We start from the raw sequence: 17,913 nt of genomic DNA, 5'->3' as shown, positions 1-17,913 counted from the left end.
TCCCAAACATTTGAATCAATACATTAAACCCCAACTCCCAAGTGAATGCACATTCTCAATAAATTCAGCCCTTAATTTCCTTAGGACAAATGCAGAATGATTGGACAACACTGGGAGGAAGAAAGCAAGAACAACACTAGAATCTTCAGTCCTGGATGGGGTACATTTTAGGAAAGAACAAAACAAGTAAGTGCCGTCTTTTTGCCTTCCATGTAGAAAAGATGGATATTTCATGAAGGACAACATTCATTAAAGACAACATTCATTAAAGGGAAGTTTTGGAAGTTCTTAAAAAACAGACAAGGATCTGGGACAGCAGGGGTCATAAGGAAAAGAATAATTACTCTGAGGATAAAGCAGGCATAGCTGGAGTATCTGGTTTGGAGAGCAGCACATTCACTAGTACTAACTGAATCCTCTTTCAGCTGCCTACTTTAGGCCAAAGACAGTACCCCACAAATGTTGTCCAAGGCCCAGAAAAAATTAATCCAGATTTTGAAAAGATTTACCAGTAGCTGAGTCCCTTGGGTTGGACAGGACAAGTACTAGAATAAATTAAATTCTCCAAATGGGGTTGCCTCTGAAAAAGAAATGAGGAATTTGGGGAACCTGGCTGGCTCAGTCAGTAGAGCATGCAACTCTTGATCTCAGGGTCATGAGTTCAAGCTCCACATTGGGTATGGAGCCTATTTTTAAAAAATTTTTTTAATTGTAAAAAAGAAACTATTAAATAAAAAAAAAAAAAGAAAGAAATGAGGAATTTGTGACCAGTCAAACCAAGGTATCTAATTCTTGGGGAGTTTTCTGAGACCATAAACCACTCATATCAGCACTGGATTTTCTATGAGAGTTACATCCTAGAAAACACCATTCAGGGCTGAAAGTAGGATCTTAGAGACCATGTATACTCTACCTATTAAGAGAACCAGAATGATGGGGAAAATGTTCCCTTCATGAATTTGAATCTACTAAGGGAAAGAGTATTACAGAACAGCTCATTGGGATATTCATTAGTTTTTTGTTTTGTTTTGTTTTTTTAAGATTTTATTTATTTATCTGACAGAGAGAGACACAGCAAGGGAGGGAACACAAGCAGGCGAAGTGGGAGAGGGAGAAGCAGGCTTCCCGCCGAGCCGGGAGCCCAATGCGGGGCTCGATCCCAGGACCCTGGGATTAGGACCTGAGCTGAAGGCAATCGCTTAATGACTGAGCCACCCAGGTGCCCTATTCATTAGTTTTTATTGCTGCAGGAAAATGAGAGCTATTTGTGTTTTGCACTTTTTCTCTCCCTGATTTTAAGAAAGTTATTTAGATCTTCCTGTGTCAAATGAGATTGCCTGGCCAAAACAGAAGGTTCCTGAAAAGAACATCTCTTCTTAACTTTTGCTTCAGAAAACTCAAATTCAGTGAGGGAATTCCCTGTGAGGGCAAATGAAAAGAGATGGTGTCTTTCAGGGGAAAGGAGTCTGCAAAGGGATTTTCCACTGTTAAGAAAAACAGAAAAAAACTACAGATGGAGGAAAAACCCACCATTACTAAGAAGACAGAAGTCTGAAGTTTCAAGAAACAGAATGGAAACATAAACACTTCCTCACAATTCTCAGGAAGATAGCAGAATATGAAGAAGAATGGCCCAGTCACGTGCTAAGCCTAAAGAGGCTGATCCTTAGCTCCAGGGATCCTGGGCTCAGCACAGACTTCCATGTTCATGTATAGTACAGTTTCAACAGACATCTGCTTCCAAGGGACCACTTGGGGTTGCACAGTCAGCATATCATTAGTTATCAGTGTAGACTGAAGACCTAGAGAACTTTCTTGAATATCCTTCTAATTACAAAACTCTCTAGGGTCTGTTGTAACATGGTTTGGGGAGAGATGGGAGGACACCAGCCCCAATCTAATAACTGATACCAACTTTATCATGAAAGGGAATTGGCATCTGATTTAAATTTTACTTCAAGATGAAAGAAATGTGACATTTCTTCATGCTCCATTACATCTGGTTCATTTATGCTTCATAATGCTATAGATAATGAGGGTTTTTTTTTTAAAGAAACCCCATTAAAACAACAAATGAAAGAAATAAAAAATTGTGTATTTGTATCTGCATCTGAATTATAGTTTTATTAAACTCCACACAGTGAACTAAAAAAATTGAGCAGCTCTGTACTTGACTATATATAAAATAAAAATAGGTTTCACAATACGTGATATAGTTCCACTGATGTTTTTGGTGTATCGAGCTCTTAAGTTTTACCACTCTGCATCACCAATGGCTTTTGCAAATACATAATCTCTCCCTCCAAAACACATAACACCATCTTTCAAATAGAATTTCCATTTGTTCTTGCTTCGATGAATCTGGAGGGAGAAAAATAGTCTAAATTAATTAATTTTATAAGTTAAAGGATCCTTTATAATTCTTTGCACATCACACGGGATTATTCTGACCCTAAATGGGAGTTCTTTAAAAATAAGACCTCCTCAACATAGTTTATTCATTCATCCAGCAAATATTTGAGTTCCTGTATGTCAGGTATTGTTTTAAGCACTGTAGATATATCAGTTTAAAATATATATATATGTTTTATATATATATATAATATACATATATACGTGTGTGTGTGTGTGTGTGTATATATATATATGTGTGTGTATATATATATATATATATTTTTTTTTTTTTTTACTTTTTAAAACCTGGAAAAATTCCTGACTTTGAAGAGTTTACATTTTAGTAAGGATGGAGGGAATAGAAACCTAATAAATATAACCTAATTATAAGGAATATTAAAAGGTCCTAAGTGCTATGAAAACTAGAGCAGGAAAAGGAAGATCACAAATACAGAGGTGGGTTATAATTTTAAATAAGAAAGTCAGTGTGAGCCTGACTTATGAGATAACATTTGAGCAAAGACTAAAAGAAGGTGAAGGATAAAGCCAGGAAGATATTAACCAGAGAGAACATTCCAGGCAAAGGGAATAGAAGCACCAAAGTCCTGAGGAGGGAGGATACCTGGATTGCTCAAGAACAGCAAAGGGTTCAGTATGTCTACAATAGAATAAACAGAGAGGATGTAGTTAATATTTTCAGGCATGAAAAAAAGTGGAATTTCATTTTGAATGAGAAAGTTACAGTAAAGTACTGAGCAAGGTCAGAAGATACAGCTTATAATCTACTAGATTCTACTGGCAGTTCCTTGGACTTAATAAGTCAGTCTAAATACAGACAAAATAAAAACTAGAAAATCCTACTACTCCAAGAGGTAAGAAATCATAAAATCATTATTACCTCTGGGTAAACCACAAGTGACTATTTAAAAACCTTAGATATGTATGATCTGAAATCAAGGGTAAAAATTAAACCCAGATGTTTATTGCAAACAGTCAAACCAAAGAAGGAAAACCTGTGACCAATATTCATATACATTTTGTGAAGCATAAGAATATACAAATGATAAACCCCTATTTGTATAGGGGGAAAGAAGTCCTAATAATGGAAAATTTCTTCTAAGTTTGGCTTAATTTACACTTGGACATATCTTTAAAAGTCCCTGAGGAAAATACATACATACATACATATCAAAAAAAAAAAAAAAGTCCTTGAGAATATTCAGAATCCTAAACTCAGCATAGATGATAAAATCTGACCACTGGGGCCCCTGGGTGGCTCAGTTGATTAGGTGACTGCCTTCGGCTTGGGTCATGATCCCAGGGTCCTAGGATCGAGCCCCACATCGGGCTCCTTGCTCAGTGGGGAGCCTGCTTCTCTCTCTCCCTCTGCTGCTCTGCCTGCTTGTGTTCTCTCACTCTCTCTGTCAAATAAATAAATAAAATCTTTAAAAAAAAAATCTGACCATAACTAGGAGGAGAACAACAGTAACAGCAGCAAATCATCCTAGTAACTTTATTCTAGAAATAGTGCATAAATAGTACATTTATTCTAGAAATGCAACAATGGTTCAATATTAGGAATTTATTAATATAAAAACTGTATTACTAGACCTATGGAGATAAACCATATAATAATCTCCAGTGATGTTGAGAAAGCATTAAATAAAGAATTTAAGACTTTTGTTTAACTCAATAAGAATCAAAGACTGCATCACACACACGCGCGCGCGCGTGCACACACACACACACACACACCCCTACCTCAGTCTAAAAGCTGTCTTAGTGGTTAGCAGGGAACCCTAAAAGTATTCCCACTAAAATCAAGACATAGACAAGGCTTATTCAAGTTTTTATTCTAGAGATCCTAACTAATACAATTAGATAAGAGGAAAGTACAACTTGCACTGGATAATGCAAGTAAACAAGAAGAAAGAAGTGGAGGTATAGAAGTTGGACAGGATAAATATTTACAGATGCAATGACTGCACGTTGGAAAACTCTAAGAGAATCAAGTAAAAAATTACTAAATAGGGGCGCCTGAGTGGCTCAGTGGGTTAAAGCCTCTGCCTTCAGCTCAGGTCATGATCCCAGGGTCCTGGGATTGAGCCCCGCATCCAGCTCTCTGCTCTACAGGGAGCCTGCTTCCTCCTCTCTCTCTGCCTGCCTCTCTGCCTACTTGTGATCTCTGTCTGTCAAATAAATAAATAAAATCTTTAAAAAAAAAAAATTACTAAATAAAGGGACACCTGGGTGGCTCAGTCAGTTGAACATCCAGCTCTTGATTTTGGCTCAGGTTGTGATCTCACGAGTTGTGGGTTTGAGCCCACCTGCAACTCCACACTCCGTATGGAGTCTGCTTGAGATTCCCTCTGCCCCTTCCCACATTCACTTGTGAGCACTCGTGTTCTCTCTCAAATAAATAAATCTTTAAAAAATATTACCAAAAATAATTCAGTATTGATAGAAAATTAATAAGCACAAATTCATACTCTTCATGTATATAATAAGCACTGGTTAGAAGATACAATGAAAAAGCCCTTTAATGACAGCAACAAAAGATAAAATAGCTAGCAATAAATTTTTAAATACTTGATCTACTGGCACCCTTCAACACTCTCTCCTCTTTGAGATATTTTCCTCACTTGGCTTCATGAAGAAGTACTAACTTTACCAGATATTAAAAATCTTAATTATATCAATGTAGTATAGGTCAATGGACAAACCAATGGGACCAAAAAGAAAATCAAATAGACCAATATAGAGGGAAATGTAGTAGGCGATAAAGAATCATTCTCTTATTAGTATGGACAAAATAGACTTTTCAGTAAGTGATGTTAGGAAAATTGGGTAACCGCCTGGAAAAGAAAAATAAAAGAAGCCAAAGAAATACTACAAGAACACATGAGCGAATCCCCTTTAAAATCTTAAGAAAGAGCTTTCTATTCATGACTCAAAATCAGAAGCCATAAAAATTAAGGTTGACAAATACAACATCTGCATGAAAGAAAGAAAAAGCACTGGGAGCAAACAACTGAGGAAAACTATTTCTGTATATAAGGGCTAATCTCCACCCAAACAATACAGAGCTCTTAGAAATCAGTAAACACAACAATAACCCAATTTTTAAAAAAAGACAAATAATATGAACAAGGAGTTCACATAAAAATAGAAATAGTCCTTAAACACATGAAAAGTTAAAAAATTTCACCAAGACATCATTTTCCACTTTTTATAATAGCAGAGATTCGAATATTTTATTGCACTCCATTGGCAAGATTGTAAGAAAAGCAGCACTCTCAAATATTGTAATGGGAGTATATACTGGAATATAGTCTAGGAGAGCAATACCCAGTAATCTCACTTCTGAGGATTTTTTTTTTTAAAGATTTTATTTTTAAGTAATCTCCACACCCAACATGGGGTTTGAATTTACAATAACACTGAGATCAAGAGAGGCAGGCTCTACTCACTGAGCCAACCAGCGGTCCTACTGGGTATTTTTTTTAAATAGATATACTGCACACTTATGAAATATCTTATGGATGTGGTCATTCAATAGCAAATGACTGAAAAATAACTCAAAGATTCATCAGCAATAATTCTGCAATGGAAAATTACACAGCTATAAAAATATTAGGACAAAGATCTCCAAGACATATTGTCTTAAAAGACAAGGTGCAGAATACAGTGTTGACTATGCTACCTTTTAGGTGTCTACTTGAGTAAAAAGACCCTGTAAATACATTAAGAAACTATTATAACTGGTTACATTTTTACACTCAAGGAAGAGACAGGGAACTACTAGACGGAAGCACAAACAGTGAAGGAGCAAGAATCAGACTTTTCATGGTGTACGTTTTATAGTGTTTTGACTTTTTATCAGACATGTATGCAGTATCTATTTATAAAACAAAGTATATATTTATAAAGGGAAAGATACTGTTACACACCTACCAATTACTCATTGTACCATCATCTACCAGACAAAGCCAACTATAAATAAGCTAAAGTTTGCTAACTTGTTACATGAGGATGCAACATATTCAAATAGTTTTACACTCCACTATAGTATCCAATTATGGTATAAAACACTCCCATCTACAGTAAAAGGTTGCATTTCACCATCAATCTTCTCTACATCATTATTTTATTTTTATTTACTATTATGTTTGTGTTTATTTATATTTATTTATATTATACTTATTATTTATTATTATATTTATTTGTTATTTTATTTATATATTTATTTTATATGTGTTTTATATTTATTATTTTATTATTTATTATTTTATTTTTTATTATTATTCCCTATATATAACCTTTATATTAATTTTAGACATTCTCTAAGACATCCTATAACATGATTATATCCTTTAATTCTGTAGTCAACATGGTGACCAATGACTTCATTTAACCTCTTTTCATGGCACATCTCAATATTTTCAGTTTTTCCCCAATTTTTTTTAATTTATTTTCAGCATAACAGTATTCATTGTTTTTTCACCACCCAATTGTTAACTTATAAATTTCAAAGGTAAATTCCATACGGTAATCAGAGCCAGATCAAATATACTAAAAAAAACCAACAAAACAACAACAAAAGAAAAACAAAAACAACACTTCTCAAAGTTTAATAAGCATGCAAATCATCCCCAGGGTCTTGTTAAAATGCACATCCGGATTCTGTACTCTGGGGTAAGACCCAAAAGTCTACCTTTATAACGCTCTCCCAGGCAAACTGATGATACTGGCCTTCAAAACACACTGACTAGTAAAACTCTTAAAATACTACTGAAAACTCTTGAAAACTTACTTGAGATTCGTTATATTAAGTGCAATCTGAAATGAGCCAACTGATGCCCAGAACTGGGAAATTATTCCCTCATAAAAATCTACTGCTGGCAGTGGTCTCTTGCATCCCACTTTGACCTTATAGATACATTTTCTTTGCTAGCTATTTCTAAGTTCATCAGTCCCTTTTAAAAACAATTCAGTGGCTCCCCACTGCCTTGGTTTAAAATGTTTAGTACTGTTTTTAAAATATTCATCAATTAGAGAGGGACTCTCAGACAACTAGATTTGTCAACACTATACACCTAATATCACTCCTTCTACCCCCTGTAAGAAGCAAAGACAATGTATGAAAACACACTTTGAAAAATACAAAGCACTATGTAATTAATTATAAGTTATTTCCCACAATGCAATACAACAAAGGATACTATACCCATAATGGTCTAGAATATCCTCTGTGACTCTATGGGATGCATGCATAATTTAGTGCCTTATAGTGTCTTCTTCATAGAAGACAATATACTGTTTATATGAAACTAAAATAAGTTTCAAACTAAGAATGGTCTCTTTTCTATTACCTATTCCTTCTTATGCTTATGTTTACCAGCATCTAAATTGCCATTTTCTATCTATATAAAATGTTATAGGAGAGAAAACGATCTTATTTTTAGAGAAACGGATTTCTTTTTATAGCAATTCAAAACACCATCCTCTGTTTCTCTCAAGTATATTGGAATTGTTACTGAAAAAAAGACAAAGATGTAAATATGCATTAGTCATCAGGGAAATGCAAACCAAAATCACAATGGGATACCACTCCATACCAACTGGAATGGGTAGAATCAAAAAATCAGATAACAAGTGTTAGTGAAAACTTGGAGCAATCTAAACCCTCATACACGGCTGGTAGAAATGGAAAATGGTAGAGCCACTTTGGTAAATAGTCTGGTACTTCCTCAAACTATTGCCATATAACCCTGGAATTTCACTCCTTGGTATATACCAAGAGAAATGAAAATATATGTTCACACAAAAACCCGTAAATAAATGTTTAAAGCATCATTCTTTGCAATAGCCAAAAACTTGCAACAACCCAAATGTCCATCAACAGATGATTGGATAAATAAAATGTGGTATTCAATGGACTAGTATTCAACCATAAAAAAGAATGAAGAACTATTATATGCTATGACATGGATGCATCTTGAAACACTGTAAAGTAAAAGCAGGCAGACACACACACACACACACACACACACACACACACACACACACTTATTATATGATCCCTTACATATGGAACTCCAGAATAGAGAAATCTAAAGAGACAAAAAGTAAATTAGTGGTTTCTTAGGCCTGGGGTGAGGATGGGAGGAAATGGGGAGCTATGGGAATGAAAACTAAAGGAAAATGTGTTTCTTTTTGAGGTGATTAAATGTTCTAAAATGGACTATGTTAATTGCTGCATTTGTATATTCATATTCATGAATATACAAAACCACTGAATTGTATACTTCAAACATGAGTTGTATTGTATGTGAATTATACCTCAAAGCTGCTAAAAATAAAGAAGTAAATATGCAGGAATTAAAGACAAAAGCTGACTATTCTACCACATCATCACAGATACAGTATTTAAAAAGAAGAAAAAGCAGTATTCTCTTTAAGTTGCCAAAAGTGAATTCCTTTTAACTTAATCTCTAGATTTGAAAACTGACACACCTTCAACTATTTGTTTGTTTAAGTGGGCTCAGCCCAATGCAGGGCTTGAACTCATGACCCTGAGATCTTAAACTCTTGACCTGAGCTGAGATCAAGAGTCGGACACCTAAGTGCCCCTCAACTCTCTCTGTTGATCATCCTCTAATGTCCAAATAATCAAGTCCCGTTGATTCTTCCACCTCTGATTCTTTCATGTTCTACATTGCCACCCCTAGTCCAGGCTCTGGTTACTTCATGTCTGCACTATCCTTGTTCTAACCATTTACCTCTGCCTAATCAGCAAATACAGCCAGTTTTAAGCCCAATTATATCTCAGTAACATTTTCAGAACGCCAACGTCCATCAAATCAAGTTTGAATTTCTCCTACCAGACTTCTGGATTTTCCAATCTGCTGCCAACTCTGTCCCCAACCCCACCTCATTTCCTGATAAATCCAAAAGAACATGTAAGGCAGAGCTGTCTCTTCACTTCCCCCTTGTATATTCTACATGCATTCATTTCACTGTTCTACTTGTATTAAGCTGTTCTACTCAGAATGTCTACTCTCCACACTTATCTATATCTTACAAATCATTTAAGGCCTGTTTCAAAGCTCCACATCACCCATGAAGATTTGTGGAGAACTCCAACTACAAATGATTTCTTATATTTCCTAGCTACTTTTTGGACTTACCGCCTGCACCACTCATCTTACTATTTGATTTATATGCCATGTATTTTAGCATTTGATTTATATGCCACATACTTTAGCATTTGATTTGCCTGTCACAGATTTTAGCTTCTGATTTACCTACCATCTTATTATATGCCATTCTTTCATTACATATAGAAACATCTTGTTTCAATAAGATTGTTACCTCCTTAAGAACTATCACTTTTTTTGTATCCCTGAGACCACACAGCACAATGTTAAGACACAAAATATATATAATTAACTAGCTTTTTCAGGATTAACTATGGATTGTAATTCACCATCATATTGTCCATCATTTTACATACCTTTCTACCATAAATGCAATTAATAAACCCACAGTTCAAAAGGTGAATACAGCACCTTGTCATACTGGCAGACAATTACATTATCCGTGTCAAACAGGTCTGGCACATCCTGCTCACTAACGTCATCTCCAGAATTTAAAGGGTCCTAAAGATGAAAGATGGTCACAGTAAGGAATTTCATGATGCTGTGAATTTTTTAAAGACAGAGATACATATAGAAATGAAGGCACTTGGTGGGGTGCCTGGGTGGCTCTGTCAGTTAAGCATCTGCCTTCGGCTCAGGTCATGATCTCAGGGTCCTGGGATCAGGCCCCCCATCAGGCTCCCTGCCCACAGGGAACCCACTTCTCCCTCTCCTCCCTGCTTGTGCTCTCTGCTGTGTCCATGCTCTCTCTCTCAAAGAAATAAATAAAATCTTAGGAAGGAAGGAAGGAAGGAAGGAAGGAAGGAAGGGAGGGAGGGAGGGAGGGAGGGACAGGGAGAGAGAGGGAGAAGGAAAGTAAGAAAGAAAGAAAGAGAGAAAGAAGGAAAGAAGGAATGAACGGAAGGAGGAAGGGAGGAAGGGAGGGAGGAAGTTACTTGGAAAGAGAATAGTATTGTACTTAAAAAGTCAAATAGCCTGAGTTTGAATCCCAGCTTGGACACTTGGTAACTATAAGAGTGACCTTCGTCAATATACTAAAACTCTTCATATCTCAGTTTTCTCATCTGTTAAATGAGGGCAATAATAAGACCCATAGGGCTGTGGGAATGTTAAATAACATAAAGCAGGTAAGACTTAGTGTGGTATCTGGCATATCCCTAAGGCCACCATAAATGATAGTTAGTACTACTTACCACATTCCACAAAAATGTACTGCATTTATTAGAATCAGAGCAGATACTATATGCTTCCAACCTGGCTGCCTTCTGTACCTCCACTCCTGCCCTCTAAACCTCCCACTATATCCAGTTAAGACCAACAAATATAGTAGCCAATTCCCAAATACTTAATACTAGTTTGAATTACAGTTTAAGAAAAAAAGTTTAAATACTAGGGTACAAATAAGTCTCATTTTAAAAGACTAAAGACAGAGTTAATCTTAATTGTGATTCCTCTTGATTAAAATATATTAAATAATAAAGTGTATTTAAAGTATACTAAAGTACAAATGCTGTAAATTTAATTTTAAAAAAAGTTTCAGCTCAAAAGTGATCCTCACCTCTTCTACAATGTCTGTTTGAGGATCTTCGTTATCACTACTGTTGGCAGTTGAAGCTTCATTTGATATACTGTCAGCTTCTTCTTCAAGTACCTTCAGGTCTCCTGCATCAATAATCCTTAGAAATTCGTTTTCATCTACTTCTCTTGTACTTCCTATTTCGTCATTGGAAGATGTATCACCAGTTCCATCTATTTGAATTATTTCATTAATATCATCATCAGTTACCTGAATGCTTAAATCCGTCTGAGAATTAGAATCCTAGAAAGAGAAAGAAATTCAGTAAAGTTTTTCAAGTCAAAAAGGTGTATAAAACATTTTATCACACAAAATATAAAATTAGTTAAACATTTCATAATAATCTTAAAATATATTTCTTTTCTATATTTATTTTCTTTCCTATGTATGTTCCTTAATTTTTTACTTTAGAACAATTTCAGCATTTCTATGCAACACGGGGGTAAGGTTTAAATCATAAATAAAGTAAACCCACTCACATTCATACATAGACAACAAATGAGTTTACTAGTTCCGGGTAGTAACTGCTGGCTTTTATATATACCACCTTAAATTTATACAGTACTTGTTACGTTTTAACTCTTTTGTTTTATTTTAAACAGTAATTCAATGAAGTAGAAAGTAAAGTGATATCATGCTCAATGGATAAATTAAAAAAACATAAAGGATTATACTAGCTGAAATAAGCCAAGCACAAAAGGACAAAAAGAAATCAAAACTGACAGAAATGAAAAGAGAAACAGACAAATCTATAATTATAGTTGGAGATTTAACATTCCTCTTGCAGTGAACAATAGAAAAATAGACTGAAATTTAGTAAGGATATAAAAGACATGAAAAACACAATAAAACAATTTAGCCTAATTGACATTTATAGAATACTCAATCCCAAAATAGCAAAAGGCACACTTTTTTAAAGAGCACACAAAATGTTCACCAAAATGGACCGTATTCTGCTAAAATAAATCCTGACAAATTTAACACACACAATGTTCTTTAAGCGCAAAGGAATTAAACCTGAAATCAGTAACAGAAAGATCTGGAAAATCTTCTAATATTTAAAAATTAACACATTTCTAAATACCCATGGGTCAAAGAGTTAAGTCATGAGGGAAAGCAGAACATAATTTTAATTGAATATAAACAAAAACATAACACTTCAAAACTTATGAAATGTAGCTAAAGCAGTGCCTAGAGGGAAATTTACAACATTACATGATTATATTCAAAAAGAATCAAGTTTCGGGTGCCTGTGTGGCTCAGTTGGTTAAGCAACCGCCTTCAGCTCAGGTCATGATCCTGGAGTCCTGGGATTGAGTCCCACATCAGACTCCCAGCTCCATGGGGAGTCTGCTTCTCACTCTGACCTCCCCTCTCATGTTCTCTCACTCTGTCTCTCTCTCTCTCTGTCTCTCAAATAAATAAATAAAATCTTAAAAAAAAAAAAAAAGAATCAAGTTTCAAATCAATGGCCCAAAATTCTACCATAAGAAAGTAAAAAGACTGAATTAAGCTCCTGGCAAGAAAGAAAACAATAAAAAGAGAAATAAATAAAATTGAGAATAGAAAAATATTGAGAAAGTTAGACCAAAAGTTCATTCTTTAAAAAGATCAATAAAATTGATAAGCTTTTAGCCAGACTGACAAAGAAAGAGAAAGAAAAAACAAATAAACACTATCAGGGATTAAAGAAGTGGTTTTGCCATAAATTCTGAAGATACTAAAAGGATAAGGAAATTGTCTTCAGCCATTTGAGCTGCTATAACAACATACCATAGGCTAGGTAGCTTATAAACAATGGAAATTAATTTCTCACAGTTTTAGAGGCTGGGAAGTTCAAGATCAAAGCACAAATAGATTCAGTATCTGGTGAGAACCCACTTTCTAGTTCACAGGCAGTGTCTTCTCACTGTGTCTTCACATGGCAGAGAGGCTAGAGAGTTCTGTATAGGGTCTCTTTTGTAAGGCAATTTGTCCCACTTGTAAGGGCTCCACTCTGACCTAATCATGCCAAAAGACCCAACCTCCTAACCACCACCATCTTTGGGGGTTAGGATTTCAACAATAAATTGAGGGGAAGAGGAACACCAACATTCAGACTGAAATAAGTCAGTTTAAAAAATTAATTTTGGGGGTGCCTGGGTGGCTCGGTGGGTTAAAACCTCTGCCTTTGGCTCAGGTCATGATCCCAGGGTCCTGGGATTGAGCTCGGCATCGGGCTTTTGCTCAGCAGGGAGACTGCTTCCTCCTCTCTCTCTCTCTGCCTGACTCTCTGCCTACTTGTGATCTCTGTCTGTCAAATAAATAAATAAATATAAATAAATAATAAATTAAAAAAAATTTTGTAGTAGCAATAAATGATTAGAAATTGAAATTTTAAACAGCACTAATTAATTTAAATATTTACTTCAAATTTTAGAGACGTTTCCAAAAGTTGCCCCATTGAACTTATGTTTTGTGGGTTTTTAAAGTTTTTATTTAAATTCTACTCAGCATTTAGTGTACTATTTGTTTCAAGAGTAGAATTCAGTGATTCATCACTTACTCATAATACCCAGGGCTCAACATAACAAAAAAATTGCCCAGTTTTTAAGAGTCTGTACATCTACTAAGTGGGAAGAAGTCTAATGAGCTCTTGACCTCCTTGGAGAGATGAAGGCTGCCTCCTCTGTGGAGAGGGAAGCACTCTGAGAAGCTATGCTCATGTGATTGTGGTGCGCTGCTTTCAGTCATAATTGAAACTAGGAAATGCAGGGAATTGTGATAAAGAAAACAGGATCAGGTGAGTGTGGAAATTAGCGGACTTTTCCCCCACAAAATCTGTAAAGACAGACTAGCTTGAGTTAGGGGTGTGATTTCCAGGTTATATATGAGCAGAGGTGTCTTAGAGCTAACACCATGAAACCAATAAGGGAATATCCTTCACTTCCCTGTGACTCCAGGCACAAGTTGCAAGAATGCTCCTTAAGAATAAGCACAAGACTGTCCCAAAAGTAAACATGTAGAGGAGAGGTTGGGGAGGTGGTCTATTTAAATCAGACCTAGTTCATATAGTTTTGAGTGTTCTGTGTCTATGTGAATATCTAGCACAGTGCCTACTTTACAGAAACACTCAATAAATGGTCATTGCAGCAAAACAAGTAATAAAAAATTTTTAAATCTTAAAAAATAAAAATAAAAACAGCACTAATTAAAGCAGCAACAGAAAAGAAACTCATCACATACAAGAGATCCTCAATAAGGTAACATGCAGATTTCTCAGCAGAAACTTTGAAGGCCAGAAGGCTGTGGGATGATATATATTTAAAGTTCTGAAAGAAAAGAATGTCAAGTGGGAATTCTATATCCGGCAAAACCATCCTGTAAAAATGCGTGAAAAATTAAAGGATTCTAAGATAAAGGCTGAAGGAGTTTTTTGCCACTGGACCTGCCCCACAAGGCTCCCTAAAGGCTTAATTTAAAGGCTCCTTTAAATTAAAATGAAAGGCTTTAATTTAAAGGCTTTAAATTAAATCCCTAAAGGCTTTAATTTAAAGGCTCCTTTAAGTTAAAATGAAAGGAAACCAGACAATAACTCAAAACCATACAAAAATAAAAAGTTTTCTGGTAAATACATAAAGAAATGTAAAAATACAAAAAATACAAAAACTAGTATTATAATTTTGTTTGTAATTCTACTTATTCCTGAACAAGATTTAAAAGACAAAAGCATGAAAGCATTTATTATTATAGATCTATATTAATGGAACACAATATATAAAGATGTAACTTGGGATATCATTAACAAAGTAAGGGAAGGCAGAGCTGAAGAGGAGCAGAATTTTTATAAGAGACTGAAGTTGACTTGGTATCACTTCAAGACCGTAATAACTTTAACATACCACAAGTAATCCCCATGGTAACCAAGAAGAAAATATCTATAGAATATACACAAATGGACATGAAAAGGGAATCGAAATGTGTCACTACAAGAAAATCAACTAAACACAAAGGAAGGCGGTAAGGGAGGGAATGTGGCACAAAAAAGCTAAAAGACACAGAGGAAACAAGTAACGAAATGGCTAAAGTCCTACTCCATCAGTTATTACTTTAAATGTAAATGGATTAAGCTCCTCATCAAAAGACATAAATTGGCAGAATGGATAAAAAACAGGATCTAACTATATGTTGTCTACAAGAAACTCACGTTAGAGCTAAGGATGCACATAGGTTGAAAGTAAAAGCATGGAAAAAGACACTTCATGCAAATACCAACCAAAAGAATTGGGATATGCTACTATCAGACAAAATAGACTTTAAGCCAAACGCTATTAGAAGAAACAAAGAAAAACATCATACAATCAAAAAAGAATCAATTCACCAAGAAGATTTGACAATTATAAACATATCAGCACCAAACATTATAGCTCCTAAATACATGTAACAGTGATAGAATTTGAGAAATAGATACCTTTATGATACTAGTATGAAACTTCAATTCCCCACTTCCAATAATGAATAGAACCAAACAAAATAGCAACAAGGAAATAAAGAACTTGAATATTATAGGCCAATTGGACCTAAAAGACATATAAAACATGCCACCCAACAATAGCAGGATACACATTATTCTCATTCTCAAATACACACAGAACATTCTCTAAGAAAGACCACATTTTAGGCCACAAAACAAATCTTAATAAAAAGACTAAAATCACACAAGGTATCTTTTCTGATCATAATAGAAGGAAAACACACAAGATATGGAAATTAAACTACAGACTCAAAAAATCAATGGGTCAAAGAAGAAATAAAAAAGAAATAAAAAATCAATCTTGATCATATAGTTGTGGGTTTATTTCTAGGTTTTCTATTCTTTTCCATTGATCTATATGTCTGTTTTTGTGCCAGCACCATACTGTCTTGATCACTACAGCTTCCTAATATAACTTGAAGTCAGGAATTGTGATGCTCCCAGTTTTCCTTTTCTTTTCCAAGACTGTTTTAGCTATTTGGGATCTTGGAGGTTCTATGCAAATTTTAGGGTGGTTTGTTCTAGCTCTGTGAAAAATGCAGTTGGCATTTTGATAGGGATTACATTAAATGTGTAGATTGCTTTGGGTAGTATATACATTTTAACAATATTTGTTCTTCCAATTCATTACTTGGAATGTGTTTCCATTTCTTTGTGTCATCTTCAATTTCTTTTAGAAGTGTTTTTATAATTTTTAGAACTTCTTTGTTTAGGTCTATTCCTAGGTATCTTACCGTTTTTGGTGCAATTATAAATAGAATTGATTCCTTGATTTCTCTTTCTGCTGCTTCATTATTAGTGTATAGAAATGCAACAGAGGAGGGAGGAGCAAGATGGCAAAGGAGTATGAGAGCTAGATATCATCAGGTCCCAGGCGTTCAGCTAGATAGTTATTAAACCATTCTGAACACCTACAAACTCAACAGGAGAGCAAAGAGAAGAAGAGCAGCAATTCTAGGAATAGAAAATTGACCACTTTCTGGAAGGCAGGATGTGCACAGAAGTGAATCCGAAGCAATATACGGAAAGAGAGACCACGGGGGAGTGGCCGGCTCCTGGCAAGTGGTAGAGTAGCAGAGCACAAAATTAGAATTTTCAGAGGTCTGCTCCACTGAGGGACATCACTCCAGAGGCTAAGTGGAGTGTGGATCCCTTGTGGGGACAGTGTGGTCTCAAGACCCACAGGGTCACAAAAAGACCAGGGGTGTCTGAATGTGCAGAGCTCCCAGGTATCAAAATGGGGAGGCCAGCTACAGAGACAGAGCCGAGTGGCTCTCAGCTCGGGGTCACCTAAAACCATGATCTGAGGGACAGTCAGATCACGGCTCTTCGAGCAGGGACCCAACAAGCAACAGATCCGGGTAGACTCACCTTCCTCCTCTGGGAGGAGTGGTGCAGGAGTGCATGGCAGGAATCTGCTGTGTTTGGAGACTCCAAATGGGGCCATGCACTGGAGATAGAAATGCTCCATCACAGGCTGGGTGAGAATGGAGTGCAGCCGGGGACCAGGGAGATGGGAGTGACTGACTGCTTTTCTCTGAGGGTACACTGAGGAGTGGTGCCCAACCTCTCAGCTCCTCCAGGCCTGAAACTGGGAGGCTGCCATTTTCATTCCCATCCTCCAAAGCTGTATGGAAAGCATTCAGGGAACAAAAGCTCCTGAGAGCAAACCCGAGCAGATTACTTAGCCTGACCCCTGTCAAGGGCAGTGCAATTCTACCTTGGGCAAAGACATTTGAGAATCACTGCAACAGACCCCTCCCCCAGAAGATGAGCAAGAACATCCAGCCAAGACCAAGTTCACCAATCAATGAGAACTGCAGAATTCCAGAGGTAGGGGAAAGCAACACATAGAATTCATGGCTTTTTCCCCATGATCCTTTAGTCTTTCAAAGTTAAATTTTATAAATTTTATTTATTTCTTATTTTTTTCTCTTTCCTTTTAATGTTTTTTTAACTATTTATCAATGCCTTTTTAAAAATCTTTTAAAATTTTCATTGTTATAGTCATATTTTATCCCCTCATTGTATTTAACTTATTTTTTGTGTACATATAGGTTTTTCTTTCTTTAAAATTTTGGGATAAATTTTCTTCTAATAGATTAAAATATACCCTAAATCTAGCACATGGCTTTGTTCTAGTCTCCAGCCTGATCACATTCCTTCCCCCTTTTTTTTCTTTTTTCAACCAACTTCTTAATTCCTTTTTTAGAATATTTTTAAATTTTCATCTTTACAGTCATATTCCATCCCTTCATCATATTTACCCT

The 17,913-nt window shown here is 35.7% G+C and overlaps 1 protein-coding gene across 2 annotated transcripts in view; it reads right to left on the bottom strand.

The window, feature by feature from the left end:
• Positions 1–2,253: 2,253 nt before the first annotated feature.
• GTF2A1L (general transcription factor IIA subunit 1 like) overlaps positions 2,254–17,913 on the bottom strand; it is a gene marked incomplete at both ends in the record, with an annotated part of 48,976 nt that continues 33,316 nt past the window's right edge. For both annotated transcript variants that reach the window (XM_080812849.1, XM_080812850.1), the window contains 3 exons: positions 2,254–2,361; positions 9,966–10,055; positions 11,113–11,373. In XM_080812849.1, coding sequence (XP_080668975.1) covers positions 2,254–2,361; positions 9,966–10,055; positions 11,113–11,373 — 459 coding nt within the window. The remainder of the gene's footprint in view (positions 2,362–9,965; positions 10,056–11,112; positions 11,374–17,913) is intronic.

Source organism: Martes martes (assembly GCF_963455335.1).
Source record: "Martes martes genome assembly, chromosome: 9".
Lineage (NCBI taxonomy): Eukaryota > Metazoa > Chordata > Mammalia > Carnivora > Mustelidae > Martes > Martes martes.
Note: the sequence above shows the minus strand (reverse complement) of the source record. Positions and strands in the feature narration are given on the sequence as shown.